The sequence below is a fragment of the Megascapheus bottae genome, chromosome 17 (genome assembly GCF_031878675.1).
Source record: "Megascapheus bottae isolate mThoBot1 chromosome 17, mThoBot2.hap1, whole genome shotgun sequence".
Classification (NCBI taxonomy): Eukaryota; Metazoa; Chordata; class Mammalia; order Rodentia; family Geomyidae; genus Megascapheus; species Megascapheus bottae.
Window position 1 is genome coordinate 44,619,709 of NC_143525.1, and position 25,098 is coordinate 44,644,806.

General features: G+C 51.1%; 1 protein-coding gene and 1 long non-coding RNA gene across 3 annotated transcripts; one reads left to right on the forward strand and one right to left on the reverse strand.

The window, feature by feature from the left end:
* Positions 1 to 1,028: 1,028 nt before the first annotated feature.
* Positions 1,029 to 9,225, reverse strand: Ca4 (carbonic anhydrase 4). Its single transcript, XM_090351186.1, has 8 exons — positions 9,067 to 9,225; positions 4,177 to 4,239; positions 3,110 to 3,265; positions 2,532 to 2,677; positions 2,362 to 2,451; positions 2,105 to 2,171; positions 1,868 to 2,031; positions 1,029 to 1,336 (listed from the first exon to the last, which is right to left on the reverse strand). Exons 1-8 carry the CDS (start codon positions 9,122 to 9,124, stop codon positions 1,154 to 1,156), a joined length of 927 nt encoding a protein of 308 aa, XP_090207312.1. The 5' UTR covers positions 9,125 to 9,225; the 3' UTR covers positions 1,029 to 1,153.
* Positions 8,107 to 23,975, forward strand: LOC150051979 (uncharacterized). Of its 2 annotated transcripts, XR_016538369.1 has the most exons (7): positions 8,107 to 8,174; positions 9,683 to 9,821; positions 10,774 to 10,858; positions 12,031 to 12,141; positions 12,775 to 12,834; positions 17,941 to 18,710; positions 23,680 to 23,975. It is a non-coding gene; the product is annotated as an uncharacterized LOC150051979 (long non-coding RNA). The 2 variants fall into 2 exon arrangements; XR_016538368.1 differs by lacking the exons at positions 10,774 to 10,858; positions 12,031 to 12,141.
* The last annotated feature ends 1,123 nt before the right edge of the window (positions 23,976 to 25,098 follow it).

The following is a 25,098-nucleotide window of genomic DNA, read 5'->3' on the forward strand; positions in this document are numbered from 1 at the left end:
TCCCCCTTCTCTTCCCCCCTTCTTCTACCCCACCGCTCTGTCCTGGCCTCCACAGCCCCTGTTCCACAGTGGGGTCACATGATGTCACCCTCCTGAGGTTTCAGCATCTTTCTGGATCCTGCAAGGCCTGGATGGTGTCTTCCCAGCAACAGACTTAGCTCTGCTGCTCTGCCCTCTCCTCCCTGCTGTTTCCTGACCGCCTCTTCCCTCCCTGCAGGGAGGGTAGTCCAGATGGCTTCCCTCCAGTCTTCCAGATTCCCCTTCTCCTGGCCACGCTTAACACCAGCCTTCCCTGGTTTGTCCTCCACAGTGGGCACGCACGGCCTTCTCTCCTTCCCAGGACTGGGAGCCCAGGAGGGCAGGCATTTTCCTTCCTCACTTTTGACATCTCCCCCTCCATACACACACCATAGCCCACAACACAAATGCTCAAGACATACCGAGAAGCAGGGCTGGTGGATCACACCTATCATCCTAGCTACTCAGGAGGCTGAGCTCTAAGGATGGCTGTTCAAAGCCAGCCCGGGCAGGAAAGTCCCGTGAGACTCTTATCTCCAATTAACTACAGAAACTCAACCCAAGTTAGTTTTGAGCACAAAAGCTCAGGAATAGCTTCTAGGCCCTGAGTTTAAGCCCCAGGACCAGCACCAAGGTGGGAGTGGGGAGCAGGGAGGGAAGCAGGGGGGTATGGGGGTGCAGAGCGTGAGGGGACGATTCCTCTTGTCTCCTCTTCCTAGGCTGTACCCACACAAGGGACAGAAAGGGCACCAGCTTCGATTGTGGCCTGCACCAGCCCGCCCTTCCTGGGCCTCAGTTTCCCCTACTGGGCAATGGTCTTTGCTATGATGATGGGCCTGGGTGGAATCAGCCTCTCTCGGAGGACAGGGCAGAAGCTCCCAAGGGCAGAGGATGGCGGCACCTGAAGGCCCTCATTTGTAGGAAATCTCCAGGCTTTGTGGCCCCTGCCCTGGAACAGGGGTGGAATGGGGAGGGGAGGGAGCTGTGAGGAGATACAGACTTGCCAACGATGTCTCCAAAAAATATATCCATATTTTAATCATTCCCAAAGTCCAACCTAGGAAGCAGAAAGAACGGAAGTCAAGTCCTCCAAACAGGTTGAGGTCCATCAGGTCACAGAGCCAGCAGGGCGCCATCACAGAAGGAGGCTGGCCAGCAGACAGGTAAGTGCGGGGACCCACAGTGCAGGCAGTAGCTGTCCTGGGGCCCTGGACCTGAACACCACGCGGCTTCCCAGGCGTTGTAGGGGTCTGACATTGTCGCTCATGTTCAGCTTCTGGTCCTTGTCGTAGAACAGCTTCTGGGAGAAGGCCAGGATCTGCAGAAGGGGCAGGGCTCAGCTGGAGGGAGCAGCTGCAGCCTTATCCCCTGCTGCCTCATCAGGAAAAGAGGCTGTCATTCAGGACCCCTCCAAGTGTTGTGAAGAAGCCAAGAATAAGGGATACAAAGGGCACCATACGAGAAGGAGCCCAAGAACTTCTCTTAACTCACAGACTGGGGAGGGGGTGGCCCCTGAAATGCACTCTGTCGACGACTGTCACCCATTGCTAGGGGGCCTTGCTACTCAAACCTCAGTATATCTAGCAGTGCAGGGGTGGCTCAAGCCCTGTCATCCTAGCTACTCAGAAGTCTGACATCTGAGGATCCTGGTTCCAAGCACCTCTACCTCGGGGACGGCTCCCTGCCCTGTCCTGACCCACTTCTCTTCCACAGTCTGCCACTCAGCTCTCAATCCACAAACAGACCAGGTGTTCCTTGAACCAGTGGTCCCCTCAACTCAGGGGACCCTGTGGGACCAAACAGACATGGCTTCTGGCGAGCCAGGTGGCGTGGCCTGTCTGCTGAGTACCTGGTCTTTGTGGAGCTGAATGGGCTCCTTGAATACTGTCCAGATGACCGCCTCGTCACAGTTGGGAGTGGTGAGCGAGCCCAGGTACCGGAAGTAGTGCTTTAGCTTCTCCTCTTTGGGGAGCAGGTCCAGCAGGCTGCTCTCCCTCATGGTAGTGTTCATATCTGGGGTGGGAGACACAGTCGCTCACACACCTTCCTCTGGCAGCAGCCCCCTCCCCTGCACCCCCACACTCACCAGGTAGGGAGATGTTTGGTAGGGCCTCCACCAGGGGCTGGAAGCCCTCATTGATCTCAGCTCCCTCCTGGAATGGATGGGAAGGCGCTTAAGAGGGATCCTGGGGGAGCAGGTAGGGGTCACCTGCTCATTCTGATCTACGGGAGAGCAGGAGGCTTCTAGGATTGAGGGTCTATTTGTCATCCCCTGAGGCTTCTGGACACCAAGAAGTGCTTCTCACTCCTGGCACCCCGGGATCTGGGAAATGGCAGTCCTACCTCCACCAAGAACGCCAGCACTGCGAACTTGTCTTCAGAGCTCTGTGCCTGGCTTGCTGTCCCCGTCTCTTTCTCATGGACTATATGCAGCTGGTGGAGGAAGGAAAGACCTGTGACAGGGCTGGACCATCCTTCCCACCCAAGGCCCCAACAAGGAAAAGGCCCTGCACCTCCATAGCAAAGCGTTCCCCATCCAGGGTGTGTTCCGAGCCTCTGTCCAGCTCCCAGGACCAATGAAGGTGAAACTGTGTGGCCTGGTACCGTGCAGCCAGGCCTCCTCCAGCCAGCCCGGCCTCCTTGCCCAGCAGCACCATCACTGGGGACACAGGATGGCCAGAGCCAGCCCATTAGTCCCTGCAGCTCCCACCCAGCTCTGCCCCTGCCCCCGCAGCCACTGCCCTCCCTTACAGGGACTCCAGTTCTGGCCTCCCCTTCTCCTGCAATGCCTTTCACACCTGCCCTCTGGAATCTGTCTTGATTTCTCCTCTGCTTGTGACTCCCGGCTGACATCGCCAAGCCAAGCTTTTCAGCCTTGCACCTCATTTAGTCCCTTCCAGCTTCCCTCTGACTGCCCCCCTGCCTGGCGATGGTGGTCCATTCTTCCTGGATTGCCTCCCCACCCCCACCCCCCACCTGACTGGTCCTGGAAGCCCTTTTTGATTACCCTCCCCATCCTCATCATTTTTAGCCGCCAACAAAGATCCTTGCACTTGCCAAGCGCCCATACCTGCCCCACCTGAGAACCCACCTGAGTGCCCATTGTTTTGGACAATCCGCTTTTGTTTCTTGTCATAACCAAAGAAGGAGAAGTATCCCAGGCTGTGGTTCACCTTGGCCTTGGAGCTCACGATGTTGATGGGGGATTGGCGTCCCTTATGGCAGTCTCCAGGCCACTGGTCGGGCCCTGAGCAGGAAGGAAGAGGCTGAAAGTGCAGGGCACCTCCTCTCCTGCTACATCCACGTCCCCCCACCCCATCCTCCCCATCCAAACAAGGAGGCACACAGGCAAAGCCAGAGTCTGTATGGTAGGGCTCAGGGTGGGACTGGGTGGCTGTGAGCTGTGGGGCAGAGACAACCTCACCGGCTCCCTCTTTTTCAACTGTAAAATGGGAAGTGACTGCAGGCAACTTGTGGAAGTTTGAAGGAGATGAGTGGAGAGGGCTTCAGAAGCTGGGGGACAGGGAGCCCTTCTAGAAGGGCCGCTTAGGGGAGGGTTCTCATCGTGAGACAGCACTTTCTGAGGAGTGGGAGGAGCCTCATCCTGTCAGTCTGGAGGTATTCCCCTCCCCTCACAGCTCCAACACCCAATGGGGACTGGGAGGCCTTGGGCAGCCTCTCCACACAGCAGGACGGAAGAAAGCTGACCACAAGGGAATAGGTCAGAATCTAAGCAAAAAGTGTCCGGAAGCGCTGAGGATGTCACGCAGTGGTACAGCACTGCTGTTGTTGTTAGCATGTATGAGACCCTGGGTCCAGCACCTCCAAAAAGAATTTGGAAAAAAAAAAGGGGTGGTGGTCAAGGACCTTCTCCCAGGCCCACCTGGCAGACTGCCACTGCACTAAACCAGCCCTCTATTGTGTTAGGAGAAAAAGCAAAATGTGTTTCTCTCTTCAGTGCTGCGCTGAATTCATTCCCAGGGAACTGAAGTCTCTCATGACAGGAAAAGTGAGTCTGTGTGTCCTCTGTTCTCCAAGTACCTGCCAAGGAACTGATGGCTGGCCTCCCCTTATCTTTTCCATCCTCCCTGGGCCTCCATTCCACCTGGAAAGCCCCCACAGTCAAAAGAGCCCCGCCCCAACACTGACCCTACTCACCTAGGCAGTTGGAGTTGGTGTCCTTGGTTTGAATTTCGTAGCACCAGTGTGGTCCTGAGGTATCTAGAAAGAGAATTTGAGTCCATTGTGTGTACATGTGCAAATCTGTGCATTTGTGAGCACCTGCATCTTTATCAGTGTGTATGAACCGTGTATACACCACTCTGTGTGTGTGTGTGTGTGTGTGTGTGTGTATGTGTGAGCATGAATGGGTAAATCAGAGGCTGGTATTAGATTCTTCTCGGGTTGGGATGGAGAGTTCTTTGGTGTGAGATGGCTGAGGGGTAAGGTATAAGAAACAAGCATGGTGATTATACACTGACATGTTAACCCAAAGCCCTTTGTACAACTACTCAAAGATAATTTAAAACATTAAACTAAAAAATAAAAAAAGTGCCAGGTGATCGTGGCCCATGTCTATAATCCTAGCTACTCAGGAGGCTTAGATCTGAGGATGTTTCACGTCAGCCTGGAGGTCAAGTGTTTGAGACTCTTATTTCCCATTAACCACAAAAAGTTGGAAGTGGAGCTGTAGCTCAAATGGTAGAGTGGTAGCCTTGAGCAAAAAGTGCTCAGGGACAGTGCTCAGTTCAAGCCCCAAGTCAGAAGAAGAAGCAGAAGGAGAAGAGGAACAGGAGGAGGAGGAGGAAAAGGAAGCAGAAGCAGCTGCTGCTTAAAGATCAGATGGTGGGAGCTCACATCTAAAATCCCAAAACCCTGGGAAATGGAAGCAGGATCGCAAGTTTAAGGCCAGTCTGATTTGTCTATATATACATAATAAGACCCTGTCTAGTTGTTGTTGTTTTTTTAATTATTGGAAGGGCTAAGGTGGGTAGCTCAGTGGTAGAGAACTTGCTCAGCCCAGATTCAATCTCCAGCACTGAGAAAGAAAAACAAAGTTGCAACCTACCAACCTACCCATGAACAGCTCATCCACCATCTTGCCTTGGGGCTCCCTTTTCAGTGTCAGTGGTCCCCTGGGCTGGCCTGAACATGTTCTATACCTTGGTCAGCCTTCCACACACACCTTCCCCCCACCTCTTGTGCCAATACTGAAGCTTGTACTCAGGGCCTGGGTTCTGACTCTTAGCTTTACACAATTAAGGCTGGCACTTTGACACTTGAATCACAGCATCACTTCCAAGTTTTTGGTGATTAACTGATAAGTCTCATGGACTGTGCTATCTGGGCTTGCTTCAAACTGAGGTCCTCAGATCTCAGCCTCTTTGGTAGCTAGGATTATAGGCATGAGCCACCAGCAAGCCACTGGTGCCTGGCTCTCCTTTTCACTTTTGCATCTCTTCCTAAACCCGGAAGGAGGAGGCTCTGGTGAGCAGAGAGAACAAGGAGCAGGTTTAGCCTGGCTCCTTTTGCAGGGCTGATGGAGGTGGTGGGAATGTCTCCCCTTACTGCTCTGTCTGAGGTCAGAGCATCTCTGAATATATTACACTGTGGTAAAGCATGGAATGATAAAGGAAATGCAGAGCCTGTGGGTATCCTCTGATATTTTTCTACAAACCCAAAACTATTCTAAAAAGGATTTATTAAATGATTGTGGGGGGATCTTGTGCAGATAGCATGAACAAAACACTTCATGCAAACCTAGAATTCTGGCTGAGCCATTTAGGGAATTGTAGGCTTGGGGACAAGTCCCTTAATCTCTGAGCCTTACTTTTATCATCTGCAAAATGGGACTGATGCACCACCCATCATGCATGGAGAAGATTAAATGAGAGAAAGTGAGAGCGTTCCAGGCAGCCTGCTACTCAATCCAGTCTCTTCTCCCTGCCTCCTCCTTCTAGTGAGCAGATGGCCAAAGCTAAGTGGGAGAGGCAAGGGAGTGGAAAGACATGGAGTAAGTTGGAAAGAATTCAGGATGAGTGAATTCCTAAGAAAAGACTGCCTCCAGTTCAGCACTCTCTCTCCCATCCTGGTTTCACCACCCCCCCTTTTTATTTTGTAATGCTGGGACCAAATCCAGGGCCTGAGATGTACATTCTCAGCTCTTGGGTTTTATTTTTGAGACAAGGCCTTACTATGGAGCCCAGAGTGGCCTCTATCTCTAGATCCTTCTGTATCCAACCCCTGAGCCTGAGCACGGGAATTACAGGCCTGTACTACCACATCCAGTGCGCTCTCCCTTTGTTCACAGGGTTATGCCTCAGCCCCATCTTTTCTTGGGTCTGGGCATGGAGACAGTCCCTGGAATAGGGACAGAGAGAGAGATAAGGCCAGGATCTAGGTAGTGGTTTTAGGGAAAGTTCTAGACCAGGAGATCAAGTATCTGCAAGGGGTTTACCCCTTCTCTTGGCCCCCAAGAGCTACTTTGGATTTTCAAGTTCTCTAGCTCTGGACCAGTGTGCCTGCTGCTCTGAGGGCATTTCCTTTTTCGGAGATGGAGGCTCTTCCCATGAAGTGACCATCTATGCCCCTGGAAGCTTCAGGATGGGGACCTCTCCCATAGAGCAGTGGGCCCATCCATCCAGGCCTCTCCCCTAGGAGAGCAGAGCTCAGAAGCTGCAGTCTGTTCCCTGCTTTCCTGCAGGCGTCTTGCTTCATTTCTTCAGAGTGGGAATTCAGGTTTCTGAGCCCTGGGGCCCTTTTTCCTCATTCCATTAGATGAAGAATTAGTAGCCATTCATAATGAGAGGCTCCTCCTGTGTACCCAGCCCTGAGGTCTCGGAGGAAGAAGGTGCCTCCATGGGGAGAGGAGTCAGGCTGCTTCCCAGTACTTACAAGCCCCGCACGTCTATTCCTCTATTCCGGGAGAAATCCCCATTTAACCCAGAGGCATCCAGAGCCAGCTGTGAAGGGTGGAGCTCCTCCCACTCCCGGGAAGGTCCATCTGGTCCAGGCCCTCCCTGGCTCTGGCAACAGCTCCTGGTCTGTAGTGGTGACCTCTGATCCACCGTCTTAATCATTTAGACTTTTGACCTGCTTGGCTGAACACTCTTGTAGCTAGGAGGCAGGAGCAGGATGACACCATGGTGATGAGGACAAGGCCAGGACAATGATTTGGAGTAAGGGTAAGTGGCTCTCAATCCGAAAGACATTAGAGGTGCCAGCCTCCCAGAGGGCCACTCTTGCTGACAATTACTTGCACACTGTCTTAGATCACTTCTAAGAAGGCCTGGGAAAGAGATGTCTTGGCTACTTCATCTGCCCAGACCAGAAGTGGAGTTGAAAATTTAAAACATTGCCAATCACCCCAATCACTCAGCCACTGGTGCCCACCCTTCACTTCCCTACCCCCTACCCAATGTGTGGAGATGATGGAAGAAAGACACTCTGGCTAATGGACCTTGCTCACCCCTCCCTCTCACACTGTGGGGAGAGGGGAAGGGGGGGAGAGTTATCCTGAAAACCAGCTCAGCAAAACCCAAGTGTGACCTGGGCAAAGTCTCAGCACCACCTGGCCAGGGGTCTGAAGCTCTGAAGGGGCCAAATACCTTCTCCCTCCCCTCAATGGGTGAAGATGCTCTGGAGATTTCTTTCCACGTGTAACCTGGGCCCCCTCCGCCTTCATGGCAAGTGAGCCCCAAGTAGATAACTGCAACTCTAAAAAAGGAGGCGTGTGTGTGAGTGTGTGTGTGCTTGTGTGTGTGCGTGTGTGCATGCTTGCGCTGAGGGAATCAGCTGAAATCACTCCTGCCCATCTGGCTCTAAGCCAGGGGAGAGCCTAACTATCATGTACTACAGCCTAGCCTAGCACTAAACACTTAACCCATTATCTTACTCGAATCTTTGAAACAACACCTAGTGTTGTTAAAGAATTACTGACCCCTGTTCTGTAAATGAGAAACAGGTTAAGTGACTTATCCACGGCCATCTGGCACCCAGATTAACGGCAAAACATTGGCTTTCCAAAATCCAGCCCTACAAACGATTGGGGGTTTTGCTCGTGCACGAACGGGGACCAGGGCTTGAACTCTGCTGAGTTTCTCTTTCCGGGGACTGAGGACTACCACTTGAGCCGTGCACAGCCTTCCTCCCCCGAGGTAAGAGTTTGCCCTCCGTCTGCTCCAGCTGGTGGCTATCTTTCAATCGGGATTCTTAGATCTCAGCCTCCTGTGTCGCTGGGATTATAGAAGTCCCCAAGGGCGCCGTCTGGGCTGGTTTGGGGCTGGAAGGGACCCCAAGAACCACTAGAGGCAGAGCTCGTCTGAGGACTAGCGGATGGGGTCCTCCGGTGAGGAGCTAAGCGCCGGGCAGCGGAGAGGTTGCCAGCCGCTCGCTCGGATCGCTTTTAGCTCCTTATCAAATATTAACACGCCTCTCCCGCCACCTCCACCTAACAGAATAATTAAGAGCTCGGTCTCACCATTAATCTTTAAACGAAAATCACCCTGTCCGGAAAGACCGGATCAGCCGGGCCCCGGGTCCCCGATGCCCCCCGCCAGGCTCCCGATCCAGCGCTGGGGGCTGGGAGGGGAGAGGGGAGCCGGCCGCTCGGGCGCACCGAAGCCACGATGGTGAGGAGGGGGGGAGGCCAGGACCGCTCCCTGCGCCCGCAGCCCTCGGCACGGGGTCGGGGACAGCCACGCAGCACGGAGCCCCGGCAGGACCGACTGCCACCCGTGGGCAGACCCAGGAGAACCAGGGCCAGGAAAGGAGGCGTGCGTCGAGGCGGATCACAGAAGCATCTTCGTCTCAGGCTCACGTGGCCGCTTCGTCGGGGCGCCCCACGCACACACCGACCCGCGGACACGCGAGCAGCACGGCGATCGAGCTCGCGGCCAGCCGGGGCTGCCCGCGCCCGCCCGGCGCCCAGGGCGCCCGCTATCCCCGCGCGCGCCACCCCAGCGCCAATGCGCCCGCCACCCGTGCGTCCCGGCCTCACCGGCGGCCGAGCCTTCAAGGAACCCCGGAGGGGACCTGGCACCAGCTCACCTCCAAAAGCCAAGGGCCTCGCCGCGGCCAGGACCAGGATGGCAAGAAGCAGCTGCATGGTGCGCGAGGGCCAGGGCGCTGCCACCCCGGGCGGGGGTCGCGCGCCTGCCCTGGAGAACCCGGGGGTGTCGCGATCATGCCTGCCCGGGTTTTATAGCCGAGCCGCCGACGGGAGGGAGCCCCGATCGGGACGCGGGACGCGGCTCCTCCCCCTGGCGGGGCGTCCCCTCCCCGCCCCCAGCCCAGGCTCAGGTCGGAAGCCGCGCGCTCCCCTCCGCGCCCCCGCCCGGGGCCCGGGGCGCGGGGACCCTGTCAGTCCCCGGTCCTCGCCCCGGGCCGCGGGCTCTCAGTGCTCCGGGGTGCCGGTCCCCGCATCCCCGACTGGCATCCTTTTGGCGCCGGCTTCTGCGCCGCGCTCCTAGCGTGGTCCTCGGGTTGGGGGCGGTGGAAACCCCCTCGGGAAGCCCGGGGGGAACGAGGGCTGCCCAGGGCGTTAAGTCGATGGCTCCGGAGACGGGGCGGGTGGGGGACACTCGGGCCGAGGTCGCGGATCCTCGGGTCCTCTCTCCTCTCCCGCTCCCTTCTTCCTCTCTTCCTTTTCCCTTTTCCCTTTCAGGTTCTAGCGATCGAACCCAGGGCCTCGCCGTGAAGCTCACAGTTTATTTCTAAGCAAACCAGAGAACCTTCCAACGCAGAGCAGAGCGGTCCGCAAACCTCTTCTGTTCGTGCGACGACCGCCCGGGGCGGTGGGGGCGGTGAGAAGGCGGACGTGAGACGCGGGGGTTGGGGAGGGAGAACTGAGAAGCGGGTCGCCAGGCTCCCGGTGAGAGGGGCTGGGCCGGTTCCCGGGGGGCGCCCAGACCCGGTAGATGAGATGGGGAGCGAGCGACGGCTTCTGCCGGGAGCTCTAGAAGCACCCTGGGAAAGCGAGGTGCCCCCGAGAAAGGCTCAACTTTGGGGAAATGGAGCCCCCACCCCGGGCTGAGATCTTTCTTATCTCCTCTCCTCGTGCACACCGAGGGGTTGGGGACAGACGATGAACCGGAACCTCTCCATCAACAGGATGTCCCCATTTTTTTGTGATCCAGGCGCCCTCTCCACTAGCTGCCCATCTCTTATCAATCCTTCTCTGCCTTTGAACTGGGTTAAGGGACCTTGAAGGGTGGTGTTGGCTCCCCGAAAACAATCCTGGCAAAGGGGTTTCCTCCTTGCTTAGATTCAGGGCCAGCTCCCCACTCTGGCCCGGGATCACACACACCCCTCACAAAGCAGCTTTGATCCTACGGAGAGGCAGGTGGGGGTGGGGATGTCCTATTGTCTACACTGCTTTAGAATTTAATCCCCAGCCCTGGACTGGGAGAGTGAGAGGAAGGAGTCCACTCTCCTTACTGGAGCCTTTAGTGGAGGTGAGTGGATTTGGTACTTGTGGGACCGAGAAAAAGTTCCTTTCAGGACTGGGCTCTGAGACAGCTTGTCCCTGGGAATGAAGACGCTGCTAGGAGGTCCTGGTGACCCCAGCAGTCACCTGATGAGCAGGGAAGAAGCTTGAGGGAATCTAGAGGCTGTGGGTCAGCAACCTTTGGTGCACTTCAAAGTCCACTGCCGGGTGAGGGTCCCTAGAGTCAGAGTGTGGGCGGGGTGTGTGTGGGGGGCTATGTTGGAGGACCTGAGGGAAGATAACGATGCACACTTCTCACCCATGTACAGCCAGTACGGCCCACTGAGCCCACATCCCAGGTGGTGGGGAAGTGGCTGGGTCTTCAATCCAGAACTCCAGTTTCCCAGGCCAATGGTATGCTCACTCCTAGCTCAGTATTCTGGCCCTTATCTTTTAGCCCCATTCCTGTCCTGGCCTGCCCTGAATCAGTCACCTATCATGTTGTCTTGGACAACCTGGGGTATCCCCCCTCCCCACTCCCTAAAAGGGGCAAGGCCTGATTTAAGGTCATTAGGGCAGAGATGAGTGCTGATACTTCCCATAAAGAGTTCATAAAACTGCCAGCCCAGACAACCTGAGTGGGAAAACCTTGCCAGCTTCCCCAATCCTGCAGCAGTCTCCTTCCTCTTCATCAATCAACCTGGAGCCTCCCTCTCCCCCACCCCCCCACCTGCATTCCTCTGAGTTCAAGTCTTGACTCTTCCTCTGACTCAGGGTTGGCCTTGGCCAATTTTCCTTCTCTTCTCTGTAACTTCCTCATCTATAAAACAGATATGATAATCCCTGCCCTGCATCAATAAATAGTTACTGAGAACCAGGGCCACCCAACCCCAACTTTCACAACCCTCCCAGGCCTGGGTGTGATCCCCACTCCCTGCAAAGTGAATCACAATCTTGGTCCTGAGGATTTCCACGCAGTTTGGTCCAATCCATACCAGAAGGAAGGCTGTGGAGTTACACAAGCTGTCAGCCCCACCCACTTGTTCTCTGATAGCAGTGGAGCCTCCTTTCCCTTATCTGCAAAGTGAAAATCTACTCATGTGTTTGTCTTAGGTGGTGAGAGTCCCCTGTGGTCATCTGTGACATAAAGGCTGGCATGAGGCAGGGTGCTTGCCTGGTGATTGTGCATGGTGGAGGGGACACTAGTCTAGACCAATGCAGTAGCCCTGGCATATCAAATCAAAACATTTGAGTCGGGCACCTGACGCTCACACCTGTAATCCTAGCTACTCAGGAGGCTGAGACCTGAGGACTGTAGTTCCAAGCCAGCTCAGGCAAGAAAGTCCTCGAAACGTCTCTCCAATAAACTACCACAAAAGCCAAAAATGGAGCTGTGGCTCAAGTGGTAGTATACCAGCCTTGAGCACACAAGTCAGGGATATTGCCCAGACCCAGAGTGATTGTCTCAGAACTGGTAATAATAACAACAACAACAACAACAACAGTACTATATCCTCACAGATATGTGTTAAGTTCAGTTGTGGGGAATGAATTGCTTCATGTTTTTCACTGTCCACCCCTCACAGGCTTAGTGTTCTCACCATAAAAATGGGTAAAAGGCAGAAGCTTCCTCACAGGAGTAGACAGAGTTAACTGAATGGCACTGGGAAAGGGCCTGAGAAACTTCCCAGTACTAAGTAAGTGCTCAATAAATGTCAGCTATGATTAATAACCGTTAACAGCAACAATGACATTATGACTGGAATATTCCAAGAACCCAGAGAAACATCTAAAATAGCCAATGGGTAGGAGACAGAGGAAGGAAGAACTCTTGGAGGGGATAAGATCTGAACTGAGTCTTTAAACACAAGTAAGGCTGGAGGAGTACTTCAGGGGTAAAACATTCCTGAAAGAGAAGGGAGGGGCGGGTAGTGAGGCATACCTATTACATCCTGGCACTCTAGAGACAGAGGCAGGAGGATTGAGAATTCAAGGCTAGCCTGGGTTCTGTAGTAAGACACTGTCTAAAAAAACCAAAACAATACGTAAGTGTTGACTTGAAAAGAGAAGGGAAATCCAGACAGAAAATCAAGGTAGGGGGTAGGCAGGCTAAGAAATGAGCCTGGATGGGATTTGTTTCCTGGGACTGGAAGTTTGGATTGCTCTTTGCTAGTGTGTGTGTGTGTGTGTGTGTGTGTGTGTGTGTGTGTGTGTGTGTGTGTCTGTGAGTGTGAGCAGTAGATACCAAGATCCTGATTTTCTGAACCTCAGAAAGGGTCATTGAACCCCAGAGAGGAACAGAGATTCTGAGTCCCTTCTTTGTGTTACAGACGAGGAAGTTGAGATGGTGATGACTTGCCTTGATGGTCCAGCGAGGAGAAAGCAAGAAGGTATGGAACCAATCTCCTGGACTCCTAGCCATCTCCCCATACCCTGTCACCTCCCCAGCGCACACATGCTTCCTTCCTGGTCTCCTGTCTTTGTTTCCTGTTCCCTCTGAATCTCTACTGATTAGCAGAAAGGTTTACAGAGATTCCAGCTTTTGTAGCCCTGGATGTGGAGATTAAGTCCACATGCACAATGGTTTAATCAATAGCCTGGTTTCACCGCTCCCCAACCTGGACCTCTGCCACAGTCCAGCCAGAGACAAGAATGCTTCTGTCCTGCCAGCGCCTACACCCATTGCAGCCTTCTTTCCACCTATTTTTCTGGACTATGAAGGGAATCCTGGGGAAGACTGGGGGGCGGGGATAGAGAGCTGGATGGGATATCATCACTGGAGCAGGGAGGGGCTTCCTTAGTGAGGAGTCAAAAGAAACTTCTCCCCCAAACATTTGGAAATAATATCAGCATGACGTGGAAAAAACTCCAGCAATGGGGATGACATGCGTTCCGCTGCCAGCTCAACAGAAAGGGTAGTAATGTACTCCCTGCTATGCCCTCCTCTCAGTTCTCAGCCACGGAGCCTGGCTCCTGCTAACCAACCAAAGGCTGGGATTGGAGCCACTTCGAGTTGTTGTTGTTTGTTTCTTTCAGTCCTGGAGCTTGAACTCATGACCTGGATGCTGTCCCTGAGCTTCTTTGCCCAAAGCTACTGCTCTACTCTGTTGAGTCACAGCAACACTTCTGGTTTTCTGGTGGTTATTTAGAGTAAGAATCTCATAGACTTTCCTGTGCAGGCTGGCTTTGAACCTCCATCCTCAGATCTCAGCCACCTGAGTAGTTTAGGATTACAAATGTGAGCCACCAGTACCCAGCTGCTTTTTTGTTTGTTTGTTTTTGCCAGTCTTGGGGCTTGAACTGAGGCACTGTCCTTGGGCTTTCTCAGGGCTAGCGCTCTCCCCCTAGAGCCACAGTGCCACTTCTGGATTTTTCTGTGTATATGGTACCAAGGAATCCAACCCAAGACTTTGTGCATACTAGGCAAGCACTCTACCACTAAGCCTCATTCTCAGCCTAACAATTTTTTTTTAAAAAGTAATTAAAGAAAAGAAGTCAAGCTGTGATAGCTCCTACCTATAATCCTCGTTATTCAGGAGGCTGAGATCTGAGGATCCCAGTTTGAAATCAACCTGAGCAGAAAAATGTGAGAAATGAACCAGAAAAAAAAAAAGAAGAAGAAAAAAAAAAAAAAAAACAGCAGTGGATCTGTGACCTTGAGTGGAAGAAGCCAAGAATGCCACAAGGCCCTAAATTCAAATCCCAGTCAGTACTGGCATGGAAAGATAGGAAAGAAGAGAGAAGAAAACCCAAGGCCCTTCCCAAAACATCTCTCTGTGTGAACTTACTTTTCTAAGACAGCCTATCTACTCATTGTAGAACATTTGGAAGACAGAAAGAAAGGGGGGAAAAAAAAAACAACTCCCCAATTGCTTTATCTCCCAGAGACAACTATTTTACAATTATATTGTTGTATTATTACCTTCATTTGTGTTCCCTTTCAGACTTTAACTATATATATAACACATTATTGACATAGAGAACCATTCACTTCTTAGTGAACAACGCTTTTTAACCTTTATAATGATGGTGTAATCATGAGTCTGTGTTAACTGCACAACTGTTACCTTGTGGCTCTGCAATATGCCCAGGTGTGTCCTTAGCTCACTTCCAAGATAAGGAGCACAGCAGGGGAACATCTTTCTGCACAGGAAGGGATGAGTGAAACTGGATTTTTAGACCCCAGGTTCAAAGTCCAAGAGTCCCATGTTAGGTCCCGCCACCAGGGCCAGGAACTGGCACCTACAGGTGTGAATAACTTACAGCTGCTCAGGAGGGTGAGGTCAAAGGCTCCTGGTTCAAAGCTAGCCCAGAGAGGAAAGCCTGTGGAGCACAGTGGGGGGGGGGGAGAAAAAGGGAGGGAGGGAGGGAGGGAGGAAGAGGGAGAAAACAGATAGACATTGTGAAGGGCAGAGAAAGGCAATTTATTACATGGCAGCCATGGGAAGGCATTCAAGTTTAATGCTTCAGGTTCAGTAGAAAGAATTGTAGGTAGGAGGTGAGGAAGGTATTCAGAGTTAAACAGTCCCCCAAACCTCAGGTGAAGCCTGCTGACCATTATCTCCATCTTGGTTCTTGGAGGAATTCCAGAGAGGCTGTTAGTACTTTATTATGGAAAACAAACTGGAACAAGGTGGTCTCCTGAGTTTTCTGCTGTTTGTTCTAAGATTAGAAGAAGACAGCAGTGTGTCCGGGCTCATGTTTGTAATCCTAGCTACTCTGGCAGTGGAGATCTGAGGATCAGGGTTCTGAGTAAATCTGGGCAGGAATGTCAGTGAGACACTTGTGTCCAATTAAATACACACACACAGAACTGGAAGTGGAGCTGTGGTTCAAGTGGTAGAGTGGTAGACTTGTGTACAAAATCTCAGGGACAAGCCGGGTGTGGTGGCTCATGCCTCTAATCCTAGCTACTCAGGAGGCTGAGATTTGAGGATCAAGGTTCAAAGCCAGCCTGGGCACAAAAGAGTCTGAGACCTTTATCTCCAATTAACCTCGAGAAAACAGGAAGTGGAGCTTGGCTCAAGGGTAAGGCAGTAGCCTTGAGCTGAAGAGCTCAGGGACAACACCCAGGCCCAGAGTTCAAGCCCCAGGACATTCCCTCCGTCCCCCAAATCTCAGGGACATTACCCAGGCCCTGAGTTCAAGACCCAAGACTGGCGCAGGAGGGAGAGGGAGAGGGAGAGGGAGAAGGGGAGAGAGAGAGGGGGGGGGGGAGAGAGAGAGAGAGAGAGAGAGAGAGAGAGAGAAGCAGACAGACAGACAGAGAAACAGAAACAGAGATATTGCTTGTTTGAGTGGCAGTTTGCCTTCCACAAGATGCCAGTCTGTGAATCTTCTCTTTTCTCCTGGAGCCTAGGATATTACAAAGGGACCAGAGCAGAGAATAGATCATATCCAAGGGCACAGATACAGGGTTGGAGTGTAATTGATAGGAGGCAGCAAACATCTTTTCTTTCCTTTTCTTTTTTTATGTTTGTTTTGTTTTGTTTTTTGTCTTGCCAGTCCTGGAATTTCGAACTCTGGGCCTAGGCACTGTCCCTGAGCCTCTTCTTTTTTTTTTGCCAGTCATACAGCTTGAACTCAGGGCCTGGGCACTGTTCCTGGACACTTTGTGCTCATTGCCCTTGGACACTCTGCCACTTGAGCCATAGCACCATTCCTGACTTTTTCTGAGTATGTGGTACTGAGCAATTGAACCCAGGGCTTCATGCATACAATGCAAGCATTCTACCACTAGGCTATGCTCCTGGCCCCCCTGAGCTTCTTTTGCTCAAGGCTAGCCCTCTGCCTCTTGAGCTATAGTGCCACTTCCTGTTTTCTGGCCTTGAACCCTGATCCTCAGATCTCAGCCTCTTGAGTAGCTTGGATTTACAGGCGTGAGCCACTGGTACCCAGCCAAACATCTTTTAACGTATCTCTTACAGGGCCACAGAACAGAGCTAAGTAACTGAACAGGGGCAAAGTAAAAGTGAAAGACCTCTGAGGGTCCCATGGAGGCCAGTTATAGAATCTGGGCCTTATGGCCTAATGCCTTGACCCATGTTGTACCTATGACGTAGGGATTATGTGTGGACCAGGCGGGTAGAGATGGGTGTTTCTGGCTACATAAAAAAGGGAGAGTTGAAGGGAAAATATGCTGTGGGTGCCTCTGTGTGCATCTGCATAAGGGCGCCCTCTGCTGTCCCCCTGCCTTCTAACAGTACAGGACCTTTTCTATTCAGTTTGGAAGTTTTTCTTAGTGTCTAACTGTACATTTTTTCTTAATGCAGTGTGCGTGTGTGTGTGTGTATTAGGGATGAACATGGTAGGCAGATGATAGGCACCTGCTAGTTTATTTTTATTTTTGTCAGTCCTGGGGCTTGAACTCAGGACCTGAGCACTGTCCTCAGGCTTTCTCAAGGATAGAGCTCTACCACTTAAGCCACAGCACCACTTCTGGCTTTTTCTGTGTATGTGGTAAGGAAGAATCGAACCTGGGTCTTCGTGCATGCTAGGCAAGCACTCTACCACTAGGCCAAACTCCCGGCCCAGTCTTAAACTTTTGATCCTCCTGCTTCAATCTCTTACATAGCTAGAACTACAGCTGCTCATAACATCTAATCTCTTCAGTATTTCTTTGTCAGGTGAGAGCAGGAAATCATTTAGCAATAATAAAATAGCATACAGAGTTGGAAGGGTTTTGTTGGGTTGTGTGTGTGTGTGTGTGTGTGTGTGTGTGTGTGTGTGAACCTGTGATCCTCATAGCTCAGCTTCCTGAGTAGCTAGGATTACAGGCGAGAGCCACCTTGCCTGGAGGTCCTTTTTACTCTTAAGGTGGGGGGGGAGTTAAAGAGAGAAGAGAAAGAACTCCTACAAGTCTCTTAGTGACTAGGGGAAGGGGTCATTTTCAGCATTCTTTCCCTAAAGCTCGTCTGCCTCAGTAGACCCACTACTACCTTTGCTCTGAGCTACAATTCTCCCCACCCCAGCATACTGGGAGAAACTGAAGCAAGCAGTTGCGCCATGGCCTGGCTTACCTCCTCCAGGTGTCACCTCGGAGCTGTGGGTGGGGGTGGGGAGAGAACGGGAGGGATGGAGGCATTCGTTGCTTGGAGAAGTTGCTGAGGTATAGTTGGGCAGCTCTGGAGCAGCCTGGTGTCTGCCAAGGGCTGCTTAGAGAGATCTATCTTACCTCCTTCCTTATTGTGGTAACTGGGGTAGGGCAAGCTTTTCCCTAGTAAATAACTCCCCAATCCCCAGAAAGCTAGTTAAACTTTAATGAGAGGGTCAGGTAGGAGTTGGGCTGGCTGGCTTCGTAGGTATAGAACTTCGATAGTCAAAGAAGCCTACTTTTAGAAGGGCCTGGGCTTGATTATTTTATTCTCGGATCTTGCCATCTTGAAATTCTTCTGTGTATGTGTGGGGTGTGTCTGTATGTGGAGTGGGTGTCAGTGCTGGGACTTGAACCTATGACCTGGCACTGCCCCTTATCTTTTTTTTTTTTTTTTGCTCAGGGCTGGCTCTCTACCACTTGAGAGTCACAGCTCCAGTTCCAGCTTTTCGATGATTAATTGGAGATAAGAGCCTCAAGATGACCTCTTCTGCAGGATCGAGTCACATCTCCCTCCTCAGATCTCCGCCTCCTGAATAGCTAGGGTTACAGGTGTAAGCCACCAGCGCCTGGTGTAAAATTCTTCATGTTGGTCCACAGGCCCCCATCTTCATTGAGTAGCTTGTGCTCACTGCTCATCTGACTGCAGCTCCATTTCCTCAGGGCATCTGAAGGAACAACCTGGAAACCAGTAGCCCCTGGCAAGCGCCTCTGCTGACATACCTTCTGCTTTCTCCCACACAAGGCATGGTCCATGCTATCTCCAGACCCACCAAGCCTGATGGATTGCAGTCTGTCCACACCGCACCAGCACGCTGCATGGACACCACCCTCAGCCCAGGGCTGTCCCTCGGTGCTGGGCCCCAGACTTGGTTCTTTTGGAATGGGCCTTCCCACCTGACTTTGACCAGCCCTATCTGGTTTCTACAGAGGCCATGGCGGATTAGGAAGTGCCAGGAGGCCAGGGAGACAGTGCAGGCACGAACAAGCCCAGCGGGCTTCCTCCATATTGCTGTGTGCAGTGGAGTTCTGGGGTTCCTTGTGCCTTCTGGACCTTTTTTTTTCTCCCTGAACTGGTTCCTCTTTGAGGAGCACAGCTGATTCCCAGCTTCCCAGAATCACGTCGCGGAGATGGAGCTCAGCTCAACGGTTCACATCATCCATCCTCCTCAGGCAAGTTGGGTCTTTTCCGTGTGAGTTGGGATCAAATGATCAGGGATCTGAAGTGTGGAGGCCCACCACGTTTGCACGTTACCTGGCCAGCCTGGACCATCTCTGGGTGGAGGCTGCCGGTCTGCAGGCCGTTCAGCACCACGGGGTGGACAGCACCCGCGGGCCCGGAGCCGTGGGTTGGCTGGCTGGCCCTGCCGGCTCCCTGCTCCGCCCTCCACCCATCTGGGCCCTGCAGATTCGGAGGGAGGGCTCGGTGTCCAGGCAGAGTCTGGGGAGACCGCCAGCCGTGCGAGGGGCGCAGCTGTAGATGCTGGGTCTGCAGGGCCGGGGGCATTTTTCACTCAAAAGAGGGTGACAGACCCAGAGATGGGAAAGAGGGCCAGGAATCGTGTGTGCGGTGGTGGTGGAGGAGGTTTGCGTTTGTTTTTGGATTTGAATGGCTCCAGATCAATCTTTCTCTGTGCATCCCCCTCCCCCAGAGCTTCCGCTGTCTAGTTCATCTTGCTCTAGTCTTTGTGTGTGTGTGTGTGTGTGTGTGTGTGTGTGTGTGTGTGGTGTGTGTGGTGTGTGTGTGGTGTGTGTGTGTGTGTGGCACGTACACGCGTTCGTGTGAGTGTGCATGGACAAGTCCTGTGCTTGAACTCAGTGTTTGGGGTACTGTCCCTTACCTTCCTTCCCCCCTCAAAGCTAGCACTCCACCACTTCAGCCACAGCGCCACTTCTGGCTCTTTTTGTGGTTAACTGGAGATGAATCAATCATTCATGGGATGCCCTTGCCTGGGCTGGCTTCAAACTGTGATCCTTAGATCTCAGCCTCCTGAGTAAGTAGGATAACAGCCGGGAGCCACCATAACCCAGTAGGAATGTTCTAACTTTAAACTGTGCTATGATTTGAATTTTTTTTTTCCCCATCTGAGTTCATGTAAGCATGTGGTCCCATTGGGCTGGGAATGGGTCTTAGTGGTAGAGTGCTTTTCCTAGCATGTGTGAAGCTCTGGGTTTGATTCCTCAGTACCACATCCACACAAAAAGCTGGAAGTGGTGCTGGGGGTCAGGGTCAGCCCCAGAACTGGAAAAAAAAGAAAAGAAAAAGAAAAAGAATTTGGTCCCCAAAGGTATTTGTTAATGGAATTAAAAGGATTGAAATTTAATCCAACTGTGTTATTCAGAGGTAGCGCCTTTTGGAAAGTTGATAGGCATAAGTAAAGTTATTACAGTGGAGCTCCTGTAATTGAAACATGGTGATTTGTAAGAAGGAGGGAGAACGGACATAGAGTCTTAGACAAGTATTCCTGCCATAATGCAAAGAGGGGAGGCCCTGCTAGAATGGTGCCATGTTATTTGATTGTTCAGCCTCCAAAGACTGAAAGTACTCACTTTAGATACATCAATCTGATGCTGAAAAAATAGATTTACAGACACAGTGATGGCTAGGCAGTATGAAAATAGTAAACACCATCAAGATCTCTGGAAGAATATATTATGTGGTATGTGAATTATGTCTTAATTATGTTGTTGAAAAATTCCAGTCCCTGGGAACGGGAGAGGAAAAACTGGGAGAAGAGGAGGACAGGATGATATTGTCCAAAAAAGAAAGGTACTCTGCCTGACTTATTTACATCACCTTTATAATAGCAAAAAATCAAACTAAGGAAGAGAGAGAGAGAGAGAGAGCCACAGACCGATGGCTTAAGCCTGTAATCTTAGTTACTCAGGAGACTGAGATTTGAGGATTGCAGTTCAAAGCCAGTAGGGGCTCCAATTAATCACCAGAAAACAGGAAGTGGCATTGTGGCACAAAGTGGTACAGCACTAGCCTTTAGCTGAAGAGCCCAGGGCCAGAGTTCAAGCCCCACGACCTATCAAAAGAATAAAAATAAAATGAAAGAGAGAGACAGAGACAGAGACAGAGAGACAGAGAGAGCGAGAGAACACATTTGGTATTTTATGAGTGTGTCAGTACTGGGGATCTAATTTAGGATTCCCTAAGATGAACATGAAGCTTGAGCCACACCTCCAGTTCTGCCCTTTTACAGGTTAATTGGAGATAAGAGGTTCTCATATTTGTCTGCACAGCTGGCTCTGAACCATGATCCTCAAATTTCAACTTCCTGCATAGCTAGAATTATAGACATGAGCCACCAGCACCCAGGTGCATTATCGTTGTTGAGGTGGCGTCTCCATTTCAGCCTAGGTCAGTCTGGTGCTTTCCGCATGTTGTGGACAACAAGTGCATGCCACTGGGCCCAACTACGGCACTCCCCCTCTGTAGCTAGGATGACAGGCTCATGCCACCATGCCCAGACATTGGTTGAGATGAAATCTGACAAACTTTTATTCCTGGGCTGGTTTCAAACCATATCCACCCTCAAGTAGCTGGAATTCCAGCCTGGAGCTCCTGTGCCAGCTAAGTGGCTTTGTTTTGTGTCATTTTAGCTGGCTTCATAGTGATCTGATCTGAGGCTGCTATTCTGTGAGACTGTTTGAGACCAACAGGATCTGGCTATGCCAGGCCAGTTAGTGATAACATGGAGGTCTGGCTGGAAATGTCAAATTACTTCTGGATGTCAGGGCTGCTTTTGCTTTTTCTCGGCTGACACTGGCAAGCTGAGCCTGGCCCTAGGGGCCCAACACACTGGGAAATTCCACAGAAACTCTGGTCCCAGCCTCATGTGGCTGTGAGCCTGGCTCCTGAGGCTGGGACTCTGGATGGTGATGAGGGAAGGCCACGGCCTGGAAGAGAAGATGTGCCTTCAGCTTTGTACGTGTGTGTGTGTGTGTGTGTGTGTGTGTGTTCTTTCTGCTGTCAGTTCCTATTTCAAAACATTTGAAGGGGACTGGGAGTTTGGCCTAGTGGTAGAGTGCTTGTCTAGCACGCACCAAGACCACGGTTTGATTCCTTGGTACCACATACATAGAAAAAGCCAGAAATAATGCTGTTCTCAAGTGGTAGAGCTCCAGCCTTAAGGAAATCCCATGGACAGTACTCAGGCCCTAAGTTCATGCCCCAGGACTGGCAAAAACAACAACAAAAAACATTTAAAGGCAAAAATTATTTGCCAGAGAGGCTCAGAGCTCAGTGACTTCCTTGTTTCTCTCTCTCTCTCTGTCTCCATGTCTCTAAAATTCTGTATCTATCTCCATCTCTTTATCTCTATGTCTCCCTCTTCTCTATCTGTGTGTGTATGTGTGTGTGTGCGTGCGTGTGCATGTGTGTATGTGTGTGTACTAAGGCTTGAACTCAGGGCCTAAGCACTGTCTCTTAGTGGCATTCTACCACTTGTAGCCATAGCTCCACTTCCAGCATTTTTGTTTTGGTGATTCACTGGAGATGAGTCTCACGAATGTTCCCACCCAAGCTGGCTTTGAACTGCAGTCCTCAGGTATCAGCCTCCTGAGTATCTAGTATGACAAACATGAGCCCCCAGTGCCTAACCTCAAGCTATTTTTGAACCCTGATCCTCAGATCTGAGCTTCCTAAATAGCTAGAATTCCAGCCATGAGTCTCCATGCCTGGGCCAGGTGGCAAGGGCAGAAAGGAACCTTTCTTGTCTTTCTTTTCTTGTTTCTTTCTTTCTTTTTATTATTGAATACTATTATTCTTGTAAAGGTAATGTACAGAGGGGTTACAGTTACCTACTTGTCTTTGCTTTTCATAGCCAGACTCAAGGGTGAGTAAGCAGGCACCAAAGGACACCTGAAGTCCTAGGAAACTAGAACAAGGTCAGGAAGAAGCGGGGCTCCTGGTGTGGGAGGCAGTGGAGCGTGACACGGAGTGTGACACGGAGTGTGACACTGCATGGAATGGAAAGCCAGGCTTTCCAGCAGATGAGCTCCTGCCCTGTCTGGGTCTCAGACTTCAAGCTTGTTGACTCGGAGAGATAACTGAGCTCCAGCATCCAAAAGCAGATGATCCGTCCTGGGTCTGCGTTCCCTATAAGATCCAGGCTCCGGTACTCATGGTGGAAATGCTGGAGTCCTAGAAAAAGTTTGGGGACAAGACTGTCATTCTACCACTTGAACCACAGCACCACTTCCAATGTTTTCTGAGTAGTTTATCAGAGATAAGGCTCATAGACTTTCCTGTCCAGGATGGCTTTGAACTGATGTCCTCAGATCTCAGCCTCCTAAGGAGCTTAGGATTACAGGTGTCCCAACTGTCCCAACGTCCAGCTCAGAGCTGCCCCATGGGTTCCTAGAATATCTGGCCATAATGCCCTTACTATGAGGTAACTGCTAATACTTAACTACTGTGCTGCACATTTATTGAACCTTACCAGCCTAACCCTGTACTAATTCCTTTATATGGCATCTCTTAGAAGCGTAAGGAAGTAAAAAAATGCTGCTCAGAGTTCAAAGTAAACATTGAATGTCTTTGATCCAGCTGAGATAACATAAATAAGGCCATGCTGCTGAGCTCTGGAAGTAATACTCCTTCCTCCCCTGCAAAAGCTGCAGCTACTGTGTGAGACCCACTCATCTGAGTTACTAGGGTTTTCTAACTGACAGGATTTTTGTCTCCCTCTGAAACTACAGAGTATCAGAAGCTTTGGTTCTTTTCTCTTTTTTAATTATATTTTTATTCTCATTAAGTAGTTGTACAAAGAAGTTGTCATTCATGCAATCTGTTTAACGTGTACAATGCCTCGTGTGTGTGTGTGTGTGTGTGTGTGTGTGTGTGTGTGTGTGTGTGTGTGTCTTGGAGTCTGCACACAGAGTGCCTGAGCTGTTTTGTTCAAAGCTAGCATTCTACCACGTGAGCCACAGTTCCACCTCTGACTTTTTTGGTCAGTTGAGTGGAGATAAGAGTTCCACAGACTTTCCTGCCTGGGTTGGCTTTGAACTGTGATTCTCAGTAGCTAGGTTTGCAGGTGTGAGCTATATAGCCTCTTGACTGATGTCATCCCTTTTCTATTGTCCCTCATCACTCCCAACCCAACTGCTTCTTTCAGTTTTCTTCCTTCTGTAGGCTATGCAATGAGAATGCATCCCCTCTACCCCCAAGCTTTGATTCTTGAAAACTCATGAGTAAGAATGATGAATCCCATTGTGATCCAGAGAAGCTGGCTGCCTTGATACCCGACTGGTGGAGAAGTTCAGAGAAGACGTTTCTGAACGTGACTCCTCATTTATCTAGTTTCCAAGAAAAACAACACGAAGAGCAGTTCACCACCCAGCTCTTTGCACACACCCTTCTTTTGCTTTTGTCTATGAAAAAATAAAAGACATTCAAATTGGATCTAAACTCTACTCTTCCTCCCAAGGCTCTAGTAACTTCCTTTGCTTGGCGCCAGGTTTCCGGGCGCGCTGTGGGTGAGCTCCTCCATCACAGAGCCAGTGGTCCTGAGCTGGTCAAGCTACCGGCCGGCCCATGGCCTTACTCTTTAGGCACAGTGGGCCGCGATACTCCTCAGCACACCGGGAAGGAAGTCCTGTCCTCACTCCATCTTCCAGATGAGATGTTGAGGCTGAAGAAGGTGAAGGCGCGGGTCACTGTGCTGTTCTTGAGTGAGCTCAGAGCAGGGCTGGCACACGCTCACGCAGGCCTTCTCCCTGCAGCTCCTCCTAGCCATGGGGCTTGAACTTGGGCCTGGGCACTGTCCCAGAGCTCTTCAGCTCAAGACTACCGCCCTACTCCTTGAGCCACAGCCCCACTTCCTGTTTTCTAGTGATTAATTGGAGATAAGAGTCTCAAGGTCTTTAGTGCCTGGGCTGGCTTTGAACTGCGATCCTCAGATCTCAGCCTCTTGAGTAGCTAGGTTGACAGGTGTGAGCCACTGTGCCTGGCTACTTTTTTTTTTTTGTAATTGTTGATTTCTTTTTTTTATTAAAAGATTTTATTAACACTGATTTTTTTACATCGTATTTCAAATGTCAAGTTTAACAAACAAGTATTCAAGAATGGAATCTCTATATGAAATCACTGGTACATAAATTTAAGAACCAAATTAAAATTAAGCTGAGATTTTTGTCATAGATACATATCGATCTATATATCAATATGTCTATAGAATATATATCCCATCATAGATTAAATGTCCATGTAGTTATAGTTATATCTCCAAGTTCATGTCAATGACCTTGAGTAGCTGAGTATTGAGTCATCGCTCTTGTACTATTTGGATCTAATGTCTTTTTTTTTTTTTTTTTGCCAGTCCTGGGCTTGGGCTCAGGGCTTGAGCACTGTCCTTGGACTTTCTCAAGGCTAGCACTCTACCCTTTGAGCCTCAGCACCACTTCTGGCTTTTTGCTATGTATGTGGGGTACCAAGGAATCGAACCCGGGTCTTCGTGCATGCTAGGCAAGCACTCTACCTACCACTAGGCCAAACTCCCGGCCCTGGATCTAATGTCTTATTTTATCTTGTCTGGTGGCTATGTAGAACTCC